Source organism: Peromyscus leucopus, chromosome X, assembly GCF_004664715.2.
Source record: "Peromyscus leucopus breed LL Stock chromosome X, UCI_PerLeu_2.1, whole genome shotgun sequence".
Classification (NCBI taxonomy): domain Eukaryota; kingdom Metazoa; phylum Chordata; class Mammalia; order Rodentia; family Cricetidae; genus Peromyscus; species Peromyscus leucopus.
In genome coordinates this window covers 102,939,333-102,957,269 of record NC_051083.1, presented here as the reverse complement: position 1 = coordinate 102,957,269, position 17,937 = coordinate 102,939,333, and the positions used below count along the sequence as shown (strand labels likewise).

Here is a 17,937-nt window from a genome sequence, read left to right as displayed (position 1 = left end):
AAAATACATACACTAGACTATTAACAGAGTTCCTTCTGAGCAATGAGCTGGTGATGCTTCAATCTTTTTCTTCTCTAGTTTTTCTTTAATGACTATGCACTTTCAGTGATAAAGCAATAAAAGTTTAAAGGGAGATTGCTGGTGATCAGGCTAGGGAAAGACTCAACCTGGAGGACGGATTTAAGTCGTCAAACTTAGAAAAGAAACGCCAGGGCTGGGAAGACAGCTAAGGGTATCAGAGTGCTTGCTGTACACGCAGGAGGACCACATTAAAAAGCCAGGTGTGGCTGTGGGCACAGTGGGTGGGAACAGAGTGCGGAGACACATCAGTCTGGCCAAAGAATAGCTAGTTCCAGTCAGTGCGAGACCCTGAGTCAAGGAAATCAAGTGGCAAGTGCTATAACAGGGCACCAGTGTTCTCTGATTTCTGCATGGGTGCGCACAGATGAGTACACCTGCATACACATGCACCACAGAGAGGAGGGGGATTCTGTTTGTTGTTTCAGTGAGGGCTTAGTGAGGTGGCCTCGCTGGTTTTATAAGCAGAGTTGGGCTTTTGGACAAACCGTAGAGGTGTGGGTCTCCCAGAGCCCTTCTAACCAAGAGAAACTACCAAAAGGAATGAAAAGAAGGGGTGTCTATGCTCAGGCACCAAGGTTATAGCTAATCTTTCTCACGCTCAGCTCAATAAGAGCTGAACTAAGTCTCTGACCTGGAAAGGCGTGATCAAGAAGCCAAAACTGAAGCCAGGTATATGGGTACATGCCTATGAAACCCTAGCATTCAGGAGGATGGGGTACAAGCATCATGAGTTAAAGTCTTGATACACAGGCAAACAAACACAACCAAGTTGGGCTAGGAGTGTGGCCAGGTAGTAGGGTAGCACCTAGCCTATTCCAGGGTCCTGAGTTCGGTCCCCAGCATCTAAGGGACTTTATTCCACAGTGGAAGCTGTCACCTCCTTCCAGATGAAGCTGTGGGTTTTGTCATACATTAAGTACTTTCCAGAAACCCCCTGGGGAGAGGGAACCGAGGAGCTGCTGAGTTTTTCAGGCTAGCATTACAACCGTTCTGCTCAAAGGGAGGTGTGAGTGGCTGGGGGAGGAGTCAACAGCTGTTGACCCTTGTCAGCCTTTCTCAACTCCGGAGAGCTATTCCATGTGAAATCCCTTGCTGCCGGCCAAAGGACCTGCCCAAATGACCTCGCCTCAAGGGGCTGTGACTGGTAATATCTAACAACTTTTTGCTGATCGTAAGTAGCAAGCACTATTTAAACACCTACTAAGTAAGAGATACAGTAGGTTTCTCAAATGTCTTTGGTCCCCTCCAAGCACCAAGGACTATAACAAAAAGACAATCAGAACTCTGCCCTTTAAACATGCATATATGTGAACATTCTCCATTAGCCCCACTGCTCGCTGGTGGACTATCATGCCGCTCCCCAGACCTCTCTTGAGAAATCTTGGTCAATGGCAGTTCAATAATTATCCCTTTCCCTGGTTTAAAATTGACCTTCATAAAAATGCTGAACTCACAGGAACATGCAGCCATGAAACGGCCTCTCTTTCTCTGCCTGTTTCATTATATAGTTAATAGATTCGTGGAAGTACTAATAATGACATGCTATAGATAGCCAAGGCCCAAGCCTTCTGCCTTTTTGAACAGTGAGCAAAACTCAATGATGTTATAGAGATGCCAACAAGGGTGTAACTGTAAAAAAGAAAAAAAAAACTAAACAGGAAATAGTGTATATTTGTTCAGCTTGGTAGGGCTTCCAGGTTTACCAAGAATTACATGGGAGGAAAGCATGGCCCTGCTGTGCTCATAATGACTCCAACTTCTGCAGAAACTCTAATACCATCTTGGGTTTACGGCAGCAAGTGTAAATCCCACTTCAGCTGTCCCTCAATAAACACTTGGGGCTTACGTCACAACTGAACCAGAAGTGGACAGCAGCTGCCACATGCTTGTTCTGCTCTCCAGTCACCCATGGCTTTCCTAACACTTGTTAGCAGTTCTATGAAGAAAAACAAAAAACAAAAAACAAACCAAAACTAAAACAAAAACAGGAAGAAAAGGAATACATGAGAGACAAATTTCAAGTCTCTCACATATTAATGGTGCACGGGCTATTTAAAGTGATTTATTTCTTAATCGACAAAGAGCATGATTGAAGACCCTAGGAAATCCCTAAGACTATACACACGCGCGTGCACACACACAAACCTAGGCTGGAACTAATGAAAATAAATGAAGAAAGGGTCATCTTCACTCCTTTATAACTATAAAGCATCTAACACTGTGCCTTGCACAGAGTGAGGGCTCACTAGATGTTGATTTAGATCACTGGGAACTGCTCTCCCAACTCCCCAAATCTTTTTTTTTTGTTTTGTTTTTTTTTGTTTTTTTGTTTTGTTTTGTTTTTCGAGACAGGGTTTCTCTGCGTAGCTTAGTGCCTTTCCTGGAACTCACTTGGTAGCCCAGGCTTGGTAGCCTCGAACTCACAGAGATCCACCTGGCTCTGCCTCCCGAGTGCTGGGATTAAAGGCGTGCGCCACCACCGCCCGGCTCAACTCCCCAAATCTTAATACAGCTCAAAAACTACAGAAATGAATAGACTGCACTCCTCTACATCCCCTGACATAAAAGTGATGTCAGCTGACCAGGAAACTGTGGCCACTGGCTGTAGCTCCAAGAAGAGTCTTTCTCTGTTATGGACTGTTTTCCCTCTGCTTTGTCAAGAACAGACAGCTAGGAAATCACTGCACCTGTGCTGCACAAAACTTATTGGTGGCACATGCCTGTCATCCCGGTACTCAGTAAGCTAGCACCAAGTACAAGGCCAGACTTCCAGCCTGGGCTACAGACGGACACCCTGTCTCAAAACTGAAATTTTTTTGAAAGCTTAAAACCTGGGAAAGAATGTTAACTTTCTACTGCTGCAGGAAGCTGGTCAAATCCCAGCAGAGGTTACTTGTGTCCCATTTATTCTCTTGATACCATCTGTCCATCTTCCCTCTCCCTTCACAGGCTGTGGTAGGTGGCCATGCACCACTGCTCAGGGAAGATTTTCTTTCTTTACGATTTGAGAAAAGCCATCCTTGTGCTAGGCTGTCTGGATCGCTTGCTAATAAGCATGGAAGAAGACAGTCTGGTATAAATAAATGCCTTGCACACAGCTTGTGGTCCTCTCTTAACTGGTTGTGATGACAAGTGAGGTCTGATCTGACCTCAACAGGTTCTTGCTCCAAAATCCGAGTGAAATATACAATAAGCCAAATCCATTAAAACAACATTAAAGGTCTGGGTTTAGCTTCACCAAACAGCAGGATTAAACTTCAAGGGTCCTGCCACGATGAAGAGATTTCTTTAAAGTCACTTGGCTCTGCACAGTTGCAGCTATTAGAAATCCGATTTTTATCTCAAAGGTACATTTTTTACCTTTGATCCTCCTCCAGAACTCCCACTAATGTCAACTTTCCCCACTGTTAGGATCAGGCCCCTTGCCTCGCTTTAATGTTGGTTTTATTGCTGATTCTACAAGATCAACATAAAAATTACAAGGGAAAGCTGCGAGGTTCCCTTCTCTGGATAAGTTGTGCTAACAAAAAAGCCCTCTCTTAAATGGTGAGATTTAAACACAGCAAATGACATAAAATAATATAGGAGTGGAATGAGACAAAAGCCAGCAAATCTCCCGCAAAACAAAGTAACAAAACGCACGCTAATGAACCAGTCCCGCAGCTTATTTAAGGTTTGATCTCCAATCTAAAAAAAAAAAAAAATGGCAATGGGGGTCTTTAAAAGCGAAGGAGCAAGTGTCCTTTACCACCTACGGCTTCCCTCCAGATTTAGACAATCCGAACAGGGCAGAGGGTGTACTGGGAGGGTTCCCAGGGGGTCAGAATGCTCTCCAATCCCCATCCCCCAGCCCTGCCCGCCGCCAAGACAACCCCAGTCCGCTGCGGTAGGCGTCTGGTTCTAGGCTCTTCATCCTAACACAGGCACACCCCATCTTTCCCCCATCCTCTTGCCTCCAAGCTCTTGAAAGTCTCAGGGGCCATCCTCTCCCAGAAGCGACCGACCTAAAGCCCACTCAGGCGCAGAACCCCGTTGTTTCCAATCCCCTCCCTCTGCCTTAGTGGCAGTACCCTTCAACACCCACCACAGCCCTCCCTCTCCCCAGTAGCAGGAGGAAGTCGCTGTGCTTCCTCTGTCCACACCGCCCGCCAGAGCTCGGGCGCCCCGGGCTTTTTGGGTGGGGTTGTGTGTGTGTGCGTGTGTGTGTGTGTGTGTGTGTGTAAGTGTGTGTGCGCGCGCGTGTGTGTGCGTACTCGATGTGTATCCACACTCAAGTGTGTCTGTGCAAGAGGCTCATCGCATCCTTCCGCCTAGGCTGCCCCAGGTGCTCTCCCAAGGGGATCCAGATCTCCTCGTGCCCTCGCCCCCAGCTCTTTGTGCGGGGTCCGGGGGAGTGGGAGGTGCGCTCTGCAGCTCTCAGCCGCCCCCGCCCGGGGTGGGAACCCGCGCTCCATCCGCAGCTGTCCGCGACCCGCTTTGCCCTCCAGCTTCTAGCCCAGCGCATGCTGGTGGGACAGCCAGAGCGCTGTCCCCTGGAGCCCGGGACTCCCACCCCGGGGCGGCCAGTCGCCAAATCGAAAACTTAACTAGAACACAGAGAGAAAGAGCTCTTAGCGCACCGGGCTGCCGCCCAGGCGTCCATCCGGCCCGCCGTCCCCAGCGCGCGCGCGGGAAGCCACCGCGCCTCTCCCGGCGTGAGCGCGTCTCCCCCGCCCGGGACTCCCCGTCGCTCGGCCACTCACCAGCACCACGGATCCCCGCACGGCCTCCGACACGCTCTGGCGGAGCTCGGCTGCCGTGCCGGGCTTGCTCAGCCGCTTGGTGAATTTGCGCACTTCGGCCATGGCAGCGGCGGCGGGCAGGTCTCGGCGGGCGCGCTCAGTGCCCCGGGCCCCGGCGGCCGCGGCCGCTGCTGCTGCCTGCGCTGCTGCCTGTGTTTACACGCCGGCCGGCCGGCCACATCTCAGCTCGCCGCCCCGCGCCCAGCTCCCGCGGCTCCTCCTCCCGCGCGCCGCTCCTCCCTCTTTCCCTCCTTTTCTCTCTTTTGCAAGCTCAGCCACGGCTCCCTCTGCTCCAGGGCCCCGGCTGGAGGAGCCACCAGCCTAAGAAGGAGGGTGTGTCTGCTGGAGGGGGAGGGAGTGCTGGAGGTGGGGGCGAGGGTCACGCGGGAAGAGGGGGGAAGTGGCAAGCTCCCGGGCTCCGCCCGCAGCTGATGTTGCTGGTGCAGCCGCATCCGGGAGGCGAGATGAGGCTGCTTCTTTTTCTAGTGTGTGGGGCGGGAGGGGGTCAGAGGTGGATGAAGAAATGTCTCCAAGACTAGGGTGTGCCATGCCCCAAGGCTTCTCTGCCTCCCTAAAGATTGTAGGACCACCAAGGGGGTGAGAGAAGTCTCACTTGCCCTCACCCAGCAAGCCTCTGGGTCCCAGGCGGCTAGAGGCTGGGAAACAACATGGAGCTGCATGCCGCCTATTGTGTACTCAGCCTGGTTGGGTCTCGCCTATGTCAAAGGAAGGAAGAGCAGGTTTGGTGCAGGACAGACTTGCCTGGGTCCCACACCCAACCCACTTCATTTCTTTGCCCAGGCATCCACCTCACAGGGCAACTCAAAGGAGGGAACAGGCTTCTGGATGTGTGACTTGCCCCGGAGACCTGGGTGGTGGTGGGAGTACCAGAGCCTGTGGCAGGTTGTGTAGTTCTGGAGTGACTCCACCAGCAGTGGGTGGCCCTGGCGCTGGGAAGGCCATGGCCTTGGTTTTGGAGGACCTGTCAATGTTTAGCTTTTACATGTGCCCTGCAACCCTCTGGCTTCTCCAGCTTCTAAGAAATTGTTTTTCCAAGAATCAAAGAACATCTTCTGACTAGGTGTAAAGTGTGCATGCTTAAAACACAAACAAGAAGAATCTTGAAGCGCTCGTGACCCTGCCAAGACTTAACTCTGAAATGAAAGGGCCCATTTCATTTTTTAAAAGTTTGAAAATGGCCCATCACCAGGGATCCAATCTGCTCATCTGAGAGGATTCTCACCAGTGCCCATATGGCACTGTCCACACTTCTCCAGACTTCTAAGAGCAAACAGTCATACGTACAAAAGGATTTTGTTATAGAAACAAGAGCATAGGAATGAACTCCATGAACCCAGAAAAGACCAATTCTCTTAGCAGCAAGCCCGTTCAGTCACTTTCACAGTGGTCCTGATTAAAGCACAGATGGAGGCTTCCTCCAGGACCTGGGACAGGTATTGTCACAAACATTGACTTTATGGTGTGGTGGTGGTGGTGGTGGGTGTGTGTAATGTGGGAACTGTTGCCTGCAGGTGATTCAGCACAAGTTCATGCGATATGTTCCATGAATGATGAATGTCTGGATGCCTGGATTCTGGCTGATGACCTCCACAATGCTCCAGCATTTTTTCTTGCTAAGAGAACCCAGATTCGTTGCTCTAGGGACAAGGCAGAGGCACAGGGTTTAGGAAAGAGAAGTAGCACTCTAGGTCGGATGAATCATAATTGGTGACTACTAACCCATGCTAACCTCTCTCCTGTACTAGTAGGATGGCCTAGGCTTCTGCTCAGTTTGGGGAAATGGGGTATATGACAGCAGACTGAGAGGACTGCTGGGGAAATTTTCCACCTTGATAGAAAGAGAAGGGTGTTCATTTCCCAGCCTATAGGTTCAATTCTGAGGTCATGCAGAGCCTAGTCCCCTTTGGGGCTAGAGAGATGGCTTACAGGTTGAGAGCACTTGTTGCTCTTGCAGAGGACATGGACTCAGTTCCCAACACCCACATGGTGGCTTACAACCACCTTAACTCCAGGTCCAGGGCAGCCAGTGCTTCTAAACTCTTTGGGCACCAAGCACAGATGTGGTACACGTCTACACATTCAGGCCAAATGTGCCCACACTATTGCTAAAATTCCTTCCCTGGGCAAGATGTAAACAACATCTACCCACTCCCACTGAGGTCCCAATGGCAATCAAAGGTAGAATTTCACCAAAGTTCACCTGAGAAAGCAGAGCAATAGATGAGGTGTGACTGGGAAGAGTGTGGGTGACCTGGAAGCAGTCACAGTGAAAGGTCTGCACCCAGCAGATAGCGTCCCTGCCTCTGCAGTGTAGACGGATCCCCACTCCCTCACTCATCCTTCCTTATGTATATCCTCTAGTCCTTCCCAGAGCCCCTGAGGCCGTGAGCAATTGGGATAGAGCTGCTTGGGAGGGAGTACTGGACACTTCAGTGAGGGTCATATGACCTTCCACACCTCCTCCTTCCAAGAGTCAACAAGTCAACAGTCAACACGCCCAGGGTTGATGGTCTTTGGAAAACAGGCCCTGCTGGACTCCTGAAGGTGGCAACACACATGAAATACATAGAGACAGACAGACAGACAGACAGAACCCTCTGTCCCTCCTTCTTCTCAAGAGCAATATAATTTTGTGTGTGAAGGGTCAGCCCTGGCCAGCTGTATTGTAACCAAGAGGGAAGACCAGAAGAGCCTTAAAGAAGCCAAACCAGAATTCAGCAGTGTGGAGCTCTCAAATCTCTTTCATACTACATAGCTCTGAACTCCTTTTCATGGAAGGAAAACAAATTCTGGAGTCAACCAGTGTCTCTCCCCTCTCTCTGCCAGGCTGCCTCGACACTCTCCAGGTAGCTAAAGCTTGCCTTGAACTCACACCTGGTAGGTGGAGTGCTGGGGCTCAAGCCTAGGGCTCTGTACTCCACCACCTGAATGATATCTCCAGCCCTTTATGTCACTTTTCTGTAGTCAAGCAGTCTGTCACCTTTAGCCAAAAGCATCCTTAGTGCCGAAGGCTCTCCGCAGCTGCAAAAGGTACACAGCATTGAGCATGACAAACACAGTCTCTCTTCTCATGGAGCTGACATTCCACTCTAAACAAATGAGCATGAAGATAAATTCCATACAGAGAGTTAAAGTAATATGATTAAGAGTCGGTGGAGTTAAGGGCCTAATGTAGATGATATGGTCAGGAAAAGCCTCTTTGACCTGAATCGCAGGGAGGTGGGCACTGCAAGCCGAGCAAGAATGCAAGGAATAGCCTGAAGATGGAGGCCGACTTGATGTATTCAAAGATCAGATTTTTTTTTTTTAAAAGGCCCGGGGGGCTGAAGGGTTGAAGTGAGAAGAATGGGTAAGAGATGGAGGCAGAGAAGTAGCAGTTTCTACGGAGCCTTGTGAGCCATGGGAAGCATATGTCATGCTGATGGTGCACAAACACCATCTGGCCATTGTGCGGTCTCCATGCTCATTCATGAGAGTGTAGGTTTTCCATTTTCCGCTTTAGGACTTCTGTTTAATTACTTACACATCAGGAGCGGTGCTATCCACCGAGAGGATGATGAATTAATGGTGCTGTCCATTTCCTTCATGGGAAAAAAACTGAAGTTTAATGAGAGTGTGTTTGTGATGCAAGGTAGTCTGTGATAAGGAGCTTCTTCCAGATTTGTTTGTTTGTGTTTAATGGGAGCGATCACATCTGTGGGACCCTTCTGAAGAAGGGGCTGTTAAAGCTGGACAGTGCAGAATGAGCGGGATGCGGACAGGACTTCACTCACTCACATGGTAAAGAGAAACTGTAGTGTCCTCTAAGAGGACATTTCATTAGGTGGTTTCTTGTCTGCATTTGTTAAATAGCTTGCACGTTTCTTACACATTTACCTGGCACGTTAACACTATCGTAACCAGACATGGTGGCACATGCCTGCAATCCCTGCAAACTCAGATGGCTGAGGCAGGAGGATTGTGAGTTCAAAGTTTGAAGCTACTCTGAAGTTCATAGGGAGTTTGAGACCAGCATGCAGCATAAAAAGAGTTGCTCTCAGAAACAAAGGAGGTGGTGATGGTGGTGGTGGTGGTGTGGAGGGAGAAGAGGCTGAAAACTATTTTACTTATGAAAAATCATTTATGCATTTTCTGTCCTAATATGTGAATTAAGGGGGGTAGTAAAAACCAACAAGACTTTACATTTTATTATCCAACTAAGACTGCAAGTGTGTGCATGTACACACATCTAGCTTGTTTAAGCATAAGTGAATTTAATAACAAATTTCATCCCTCCTTCACATGAGCCATATTTCACATGCTCAACAGCCAAATGCAGGGTAGGCTTAGAAGAAGGCTCAGAGCATAAAAGCTATTCAGGACAGAATTGTGTGAGCCTTTTCCAGTGAGAATATAGTGATTGTTATGTGAATGACAGCAATAATGCTGTGCCCACCTCTTGAGCGTTTTTGAGGCCTTTCTAACAACTGAATAGTCATTGTGGGGAGCTGAATAGTCTCCAAAACACACTCATGTCCACATCTCTTTTGTAGTAGGTGGTTGTCTGTTCCATGCCCTGAAGCACCGCCCCTAGTGAAGTAAGTACCTGCCCCTTGGGCATGGCCAGGATGGGGACCCTTAAGACCTGGGGTGCACATACGTGCACTCTCTTCTCTTTGCTACCTCGTGGTCTTGGATGCTGGTGTGGATCAGGGCAGAGCTCTCCGGAGAACAGCGCTGGACAGTGCCTCACCTTTCCGGGATTCTGCTACAATCCCTATTTCCTGTATTGTGAGTTTCCTGTATTATGAGTTAACCCCCCAATAAGTTCCTATAATCATTAAGCTATTTCCGTGGATTAGTAGTGATTTAATCGCATTACTCTTTCTTTTTCATTTTTTAGATTTATGTATTTATTTCTTTAATGCACATGAGCATTCTGTCCGAATGTATGTGTATGCACCATGTTCATGGTTGATGCCTGCAGAGGTCAGAGGAAGGCATTGGATCCCATGGAACAGAAATTATGAATGATTTTGATCTACCATGTGGGTCATGGAAAATGAACCTGGGTCTCCCTCAAGAGCACCAAGTGCTCTTAACCACTGAGGTCCATATGTCCATAACTCTTTTAGTCCTCAGAACAATTGTGAGAGGTAGGCAAATTTGAGGTCATTTTTCCCATTTTATAATTGAAGAAACCCAGCAGTTGGCAGAAACAGGCCTTTGAGGTTTATTTTGCAGATAATGCCATATAGTGTCCAGAAACCCAACTGTTCCAGAGAACAATTCCATTGTATTTTATACACTGTGAACTCATCATCACTAATTTATACTGAGGTGTCAAACTGGATGTAATAATATATGCAGTATATGAAAATGTGCATGGAAAGCCCTGTTGCAATTATAAGGCATTTTAAGTAATAGAAATCTTACTGGGTATCTATTATTAAATGGTTGTGTTGTTTGGTGTAATGGGAGATTTTTGTTTTCCCAGACAAAGTCACACACATTTTAATGTTTTCTAAATTCACTTTCTTCCAATGGACCATGGTGATGCACTTACACCAACACTCGGAGGCTGAGGAGGGAGAACTGCCCTCAGTTACATCAGACCTGCCCTCAGTTTACCCTGTCTTAAAACAACAACTAATACTCATTGTGAGAAAAATGGAAGAAGGTATTCAAGGAGCATGCACACACACACACACACACACACACACACACACAGACACACACACACACACACACACACACACACACACAATCACATGCATGTATATACATACACACACCAAAACATAAAAAAATTAAAGGTACCTCTACACATAGTACTTTGTAGATTTAAAGATGACCTTTCTCAGCCGGGCGGTGGTGGCGCACACCTTTAATCCCAGCACTCGGGAGGCAGAGCCAGGCAGATCTCTGTGAGTTCCAGGCCAGCCTGGGCTTTACAAAGTGAGTTCCAGGAAAGGCACAAAGCTACACAGAGAAACCCTGTCTCGAAAAACAAAAAAACAAAAAACAAAAAAAGATGACCTTTTCTCTTCCAGGAATGAGGTAATAGGTCTATGAAAATGTCAATGTGTGCTTCTTATGTATTTCAAATGTTACAGAAAGTGTTGGAGATTGCTTTTTCCAATGTAAAAGAAATGTAAACTCCTGAGTGACATTTCAAGCCATAGAGGGGAAATCAGTAAGCAGTACTACTCTGTGGCCTCTGCTTCAGTTCCTCCTTCCTGCCCTGACTTCCTTCAATGATGGACTGTGACGTGGAAGTGTTAGGAAAATAAACCCTTTCCTTCCAAAACTGCTTTTGGTCATGATGTTTATCACAGCAATGAAAAACAAACCAGAGCGCCAACCCTGGGGCTGAACAGAGCAAAGGAGGACTTTCAGGGGCCTTTTGGGAACAGGCTTGCAGGAACTAGGATCACAGCAAGAAGAGGACAGGGGCTGGCCAACGGTGGCGCATGCCTTTAATCCTAGCACTTGGGAAGCAGAGGGAAATGGATCTCTGTGAGTTCGAGGCCAGCCTGGTCTACAAAGTGAATTCCAGGACAGCCAGGACTGTTACACAGAGAAACCCCATCTCGGAAATAAAGAAGAAGAAGGAGAAGGTGAAGACGAAGAAGAAGCCAGGGAAGGCACATATGTGGAACTTGGAACAGATCTTAGACATTATACAGTGACTGGTTGGTAGGGCAAAGTACACATTTTGTAGAGAAGTCAAAGCTAGGTTTTATCTAGATACAGACTCACAAGCCACTCAGAAGGTGGGGCCATCTTACAAACGGAAGACAAGATAAAAAGCTAGCTTGACTCTCAGTCGGTATATAATCCTCATAAATGAAGACAAAAACCTTCTACTGATACCCCCAAAGCAGCCCTAGAGGTAAGTACTGGAAGGTTATACCATGGGAAAGGGAGGGGTAAAAGTTACTGAACTTCTACTATGCTGCACCAGGCAGTGTGATAACTAACTTCTGTTGTCTGGCCACTCTAGAGACCAAGCATGGACACAACCCACATGGCTAGGCCTATTGAGGCTGCTGATCAACACGAATAGGGTAACGTAGTTGGTAAGCAGTAGGGGCCAGAGTAGCACTGCACTGGGTCACATCTTGCTCCTTCACCCTCTACTAGATTACAAAATGGAAATATGAACAGTGCTTGGCTCACACGATTATAGACACTTAATAAGATAAAATGCCCTAGTCCACACTAAGCATTTAAGGATTAACTGTGGCAGATTGTGTTCCCCAAAGGTATCTGCAACAATACCTCCCATCTCGTGGGCTCTTCTTAAAATGTGGCTCTGGCATTTCTCCTTTCAAGGCAAAACTGGCTATAAAATCTGCTAGGCTCAGGGTGAAATGAAAATGCAGGGACCCGTGTTCGTATTTTAGTACAAACTTCAAGACAGCAGTAGGAGAACATGAAGTCAAATGCAGAGACCTTCTGAGTGAGGAGCCCTATGGGGCTGCAGAGGCGGCACACCCGCAACACTCACAACAGAGGAAAGGGTCTGCGATTACCTCTGTTTGACTCTGGGAGGACTTGTGATTAAGTCGGAGCTGACGCAGATAATTTCTGATACTAGGACAAAAGAGAGATCTAGTACCTGTGTACTCTTTGGATACCTTTGCTGGAGCCCTCGGCTGCCATATAAACTGTCTAGCTAGCCATCCTGAGCCTACCATGCAGAGGTCAAAACTGCCCATGAGGAGAGCAACCTCCGTCCATGAGGCGAAGTCAATGCATGCCCAGCTTTGGCAACTGTCCAATTCCGGCTCCAATCACCAGCTCACCAGCTCGCCTCTCCCTCACACGGCACCATGCGCAGCCTGCTCAGCCAGAAGGATCTGAGAACTTTATCTTTCAACTCAGCACAGCTGTGCCAGCAATTCATGAAGTCTCTTGTTTTAGAACTTTTTTCTATTATTTTGTTTCCACTATTTGTGTATATGTCTCATGGTAGTTTTTCTTTGGTGTGTATATTACTCAGGCTTTGGACTGTTGGCTCACTGTAAGGAGATGGCAAGACAATGTGTACACTTGGGGCGCAAGACACAGAGAAATCAATCTGGAACTGACTGGGAACACCTCCTTGCTGGCTAGCTTTCAGAGTGCTAAAAGGTGCTGCGTGGATGCTGGGGGGCAGGGAGAGGGGGCGGGGTGGCACATCAGTGGTCTTACCCAGAGCTGGAAGCTGCGGCTGCATACTACAATATCAGATGTGCTTACTGGTAAAAAGAGTGGCAAGGCTGTTTGTGGGGGCAACCAATTGCTCTCTTTATATATGAGACTCACTCCACAGGAGGGACTTTACATCTGGCATTGTAAATCCAGTCAAAAGCCCACAAGGGAGAGCATAGGCTCTAGAGGAACCTACTATTGTTATTTTGCTAAGTGGTCATGCCATCAAACCTCCTTCCAAATACTTGTGTTTCTACCCAGAGATCAGTGCTTCTCTCACCCTTGCTCAGGAAGGCTCTCTCTGCAGCGGGCAGCAGTTAATACAGAGGCTCATAACTGGTCAGAGTGCCCATACATGATGGTGAGTGCTCAGCCCTAAATAGGACATCTGTAACAACCACTCACCTAAGGCAGAGGGAATATTGAGGAAAAGGGGGGAGGCTGTTATGAAATACTGTCTTCTGGACACGACAAGGATGTATTTAAGAATGCCACAGCAGCTGGGGTTGCCTGAACAAGATCAAGTTAGTCAGAATTCCAGCCCTAACCCTCCTTGAGGAACTATTGGCAGTTTTTGTTGGGTTTCTCCGTATGATTTTGGTGCCTGTCCTGCAACTCACTCTGTAGACCAGGCTGGCCTTGAACTCACAGAGATCCATCTGGCTCTGCCTCTGGAGTGCTGGGAATAAAGGCATGTGCCACCACTGCCCGGCGAGAGCATCACTTTTCTTTGGGGATATGGCCACTGGTAGGTCGTCCATGCTCCAGTGGATGGCCAGCACCCATGTACATGAGGAATGGACCAATTAGACAAAGTGGGTTATTATTTTTTAAAAAAGGATAAGGGGGCAGGCCTGCAGAGATGGCTCAGTGGTTAAGAACACTGACTGCTCTTCTAGAAGACCTGGGTTCAATACTCGGCAACCACATGGCAGCTCACAACTGTCTGTAACTCCAGTTCCAGGGGTTCTGACACTCTTTTCTGGCCCCATAGATACAAGGCATGCATGTGGTATGCAGACATATATTCAGGCAAAGTTTAGACACATAAAATATTAAAAATTAAAAAAAAAATTAAAGAAGGGGTCGCATGATAGCGGTAAGGGGACATGTTGGGAGGAGTTAGAGTTGGGAGTGGATATGAGCAAACTACATTCTGAACTTGTATGAAATTCTCTAAGTATTATATTTAAAAAGCCAAAAAGGGGCTGGAGAGATGCCTCAGCAGTTAAAAAGCTCTTGCAGAGGACCCAGGTTTGGTTCCCAGCACTCAGATGGTGGCTCACAATCATCTGTAACTCCATTTCCAGGGGATCTGAGACCTCTGCTGAACTCAGTGGGCAGTGGACATGGATGTAGTGTGTGTACATACATGCAGACAAAACACTTGAATACAAAAAAAAAAAAAAAACAGATCTTTAAAAAGGCACAGGTTGAAGCTGGGTGATAGATACATGAGAAGTAATTCAGCCACCTTTCCTCCGTCATGTTCATTGATATGACAGGGTCTCACTATGTAGCCCAGGCAGGACTTAAAGTCCCAGAAACCCTCTGCTGCAGCCTACTGAGTGCTAGGGTTGTAGGTGGATGTCCGCATGCCCCAAACTTTTTTAGCCTCTCAGACCTAAGTCATTTGTGCCACTCTGTACTCATCTTGCACAGATTGCATCTGACCCATAACGAACCCTGGCAGCTCTACCTTCAAGCAGTTTTCACAGGGCCGCTAATGCCAGGGTCCAGAGCTCCATTATCTCTTCTGAAATGACCCTATCTCCTCCTGAGAATGCGAGCCTCCCCAAGGGCCTCTCTCCTTGCAGCCCTGGTCCCTTCCCACAAAACAACGACCAAATGAAAGTCATATCGGAAAAAGGCGGCTCAGAGACTGCCATGCTTCTCCATCCCCTCGGCAAGACCCCGGAGTCCTTTGGGTGGCTCTGTACCCTCGCCTCCTGGGACCTCTGTGCTCTCCTGCCCCAGTAATCTCTCCTTGGCCCAATCACGTCAGGCCTACTGGCTTCCTTGCTCTTTCTTCAACCAGTAAATGCTCTAGCCTCAGGCCTTTACATTGATCGGCCCCTCCTTTTGGAATGCTGTCACCCCAGACAGCTGCAAGGCTATCTCACCCCTCTCCTTTACGCAAATGCATATTTTCTCAGGAAGGCTTTCCTTGAGCACCTTGTTTAAAATTGCAACCCATTCCCTACCCTAAGGCTTGCTAGTTTTTTCGTCTAACCTGTTCGCTGCCCACAGCACACACTACTTAAATGTTTTGCATACTGATTTTCTTTCCCCAGCGGAGTCTAAGCTCTGGGGAGCTGAGCCTTTTGTCTGTTTCATTAAGGTAGCTTTAGCACCTAGCACAGTGCCTGGCATATGGCAGGTGCCCCATGCTTACATGCTGGATGATATGGGTGACTGACAATTCCTACCCAGCAGGATTAGTCACAATGGACAGAAAACTTGTGCTGGCATTAGTAAATATTGCTTCATGTCAATCAATCATATTTTATAAAAAAAAAATCTAAAAACACAAGATGGCTGAAGTTAGTATATTTTAAATAAAAAATACCATTCAATCTTTTACATGTTACCTTATAAAGCCAGTGAATCAAACTGTAATAGTTTTGAGGAACAATTCATTTGCCAATAAATCATTTTTGCTGCTTGCCAGTCTACTGTAATTCAAACGAACATTATATCTTGAGTTCCTGGTGTTATTCTAGCTGTACATATTAATTTCAAGGCTGTCCCTTGCCAAGTGTGGCGGCTCATGCCTGGAATCATGGTACTCTGGAGGCTGAAGGAGGAGGATCACAAGTTCTAGGCAAATCTGGTCTAAGTAGGGAGCAGTAGGCCAGCCTGGGCTACACTGTGAGACACTGTCTCTGACAATCAGAACAATGGGCTGGCAAGGCCTGGCAAGATGACTCACTGGATAAGAGTGCTTGTCTGCAAGGCTGATGACCCAAGTTCCATCTCTGGGACTCCCATGGTGGCAGGAAAGAACTGACTCCTGGCCGTCGTCCTCTGACCTCCACATGCGTGGTGTGGCATTCATTCAGCTTCAAAGAAATAAATAGGTGGAAAAATTTTAATAAAATAATTGAGTTTCCCTTGATGCTGGGTAGTAGCTTAGTTATGGATTGTTTGAGTTCCACTCTAGCATGGCAAAAGGGGGGTGAATGGGGATGGAGAGCTGGTTTTGGGGTTAAGAATGTTTACTGTGTTATAGAGTGCCTGGGTTTGGTTCCCAGCACCCATATGGTAACTCATAACCCGGGGATCTGATGTCTCTTCTAACCTCGGAGCTCTGCACACACTTGGTGTACATACGCATACCAGTTACAAACATACATAAACACAACATGAAATAAATGAATGTTTTAAGAGTGTCCCCTGGTCAGGGTTTCTCTGTGTAACTTTGGAGCCTGTCCTGGAACTCACTCTCTGGACCAGGCTGGCCTCGAACTCACAGAGATCTGCCTGCCTCTGCCTCCCGAATGCTAGGATTAAAAGTGTGTGCCACCATGCCTGACTGGGTTTTCCTCCTTAAGCTGCTGCAAACTGTGACGTGGGGCCATTTCCTGGGAACCTGGGTATGGACCTGGCCAGAGGCCATCCACCTGGCCAGTCTTTAATTAAAGCTTGCTTCAGATTTAGCTTTAAAAAAAAAAAGTGTCCCCTGGCTATATACCTGTGAGAACTGTTGCTAAGTCTGTTATTCTGTGACAACTCCTCCATCTCCTTATTCTTTCCTCTGCTGTCTGCCTCCCTCTAGCTCAGGGGACTTCATTTAACTACATGCACTCCTGATTGGTGCCTACCTCTCTCCAGGTGTTGTCTTTCTTTAGTAGTTAGGGTGCCATTTTCAAGTTTTCCCTGTTGAAGGACCTGTTTCTTTGAGTCCAATTCCTAATGGCTATTATCTTCAGTTTCATATTCTCTCTCTCTCTTTTGTTTTTGTTTTTGATTTTGGAGACAGGGTTTCTCTGTGTAGCTTTGGAGCCTGTCCTGGAACTCACTTTATAGACCAGGCTGGCCTTGAACTCACAGAGATCCACCTTCCTCTGCCTCTTTTTTTGCAGCAGGCTGGTCTCAAACTCCCTATGGGAGTGTGCTAAAGGCGTGTGCTACCACCGCCCAGCTCATATTTCTCTTGAAATGGCTGAACATGTCTCATAGTCAATGTTTTTATTTCTTTCTAGTCCTCCTAACAGTACCTCTAATGAATAGCTTTCTAATACTAACTCTTTCTATCATGAAAACATGGAGCCTGAGATCATCCCAAATGCAAAACATCTACACAAACATATATCATCTTGTATACGTCACAGTCATGTGTATGTATGTATTTATTCACTGTGAGGGACTTTGGAAAGCATATTAATTAGTACTGTGAGTGATGAAAACATATTCCACAACATATATATATATATATGCATATATACAATTCATGCAGTTTACACACATGTATATTCTTGTACCTAGTCTATATTTTCCATCACTATAATAGTTTTTACACTTTACTACATATATACATATCCATAAACGATATTTCACAGTGCCCTACTTTTCATTGCCCACCTTCTAAAGTGAATGGTCTATCACTTCCCTCTTGTCACTCAGCCCTGGAGCTCTCTGTCACCTGGCCTGTTGGAACTGTTAATCAGCAACCTTTCTTCAGTCCCCGTCGTCTGAGCTCATCATTGTCCCTCCTCCTCTCCTTCTGGAATCTGTTAAATGCTTTTCTGGCCTGGCCCTCGGGACACATGAGACATTGGTGCCCAGGGGGAATGAGCTGATTTGTCATTCAGTCTTTGCAGCCGGTTTCCTGTGCTGACCCCACAGCATGACACATCTTGATGTGCATCTCTGC

At 47.3% G+C, this 17,937-nt stretch overlaps 1 protein-coding gene across 3 annotated transcripts in view; it reads right to left on the bottom strand.

The window, feature by feature from the left end:
• Dock11 (dedicator of cytokinesis 11) overlaps nucleotides 1–5,196 on the bottom strand; it is a 183,969-nt gene extending 178,773 nt beyond the window's left edge. For 2 of the 3 annotated variants that reach the window (XM_037199255.1, XM_028887297.2), the window contains exon 1: nucleotides 4,824–5,195. In XM_037199255.1, coding sequence (XP_037055150.1) covers nucleotides 4,824–4,925 — 102 coding nt within the window. In that variant the 5' untranslated portion in view covers nucleotides 4,926–5,195. Of the gene's footprint in view, nucleotides 1–4,823 lie in introns of all 3 variants that reach the window. The other variant, XM_037199256.1, reaches the window with a different exon arrangement.
• Nucleotides 5,197–17,937: the final 12,741 nt, after the last annotated feature.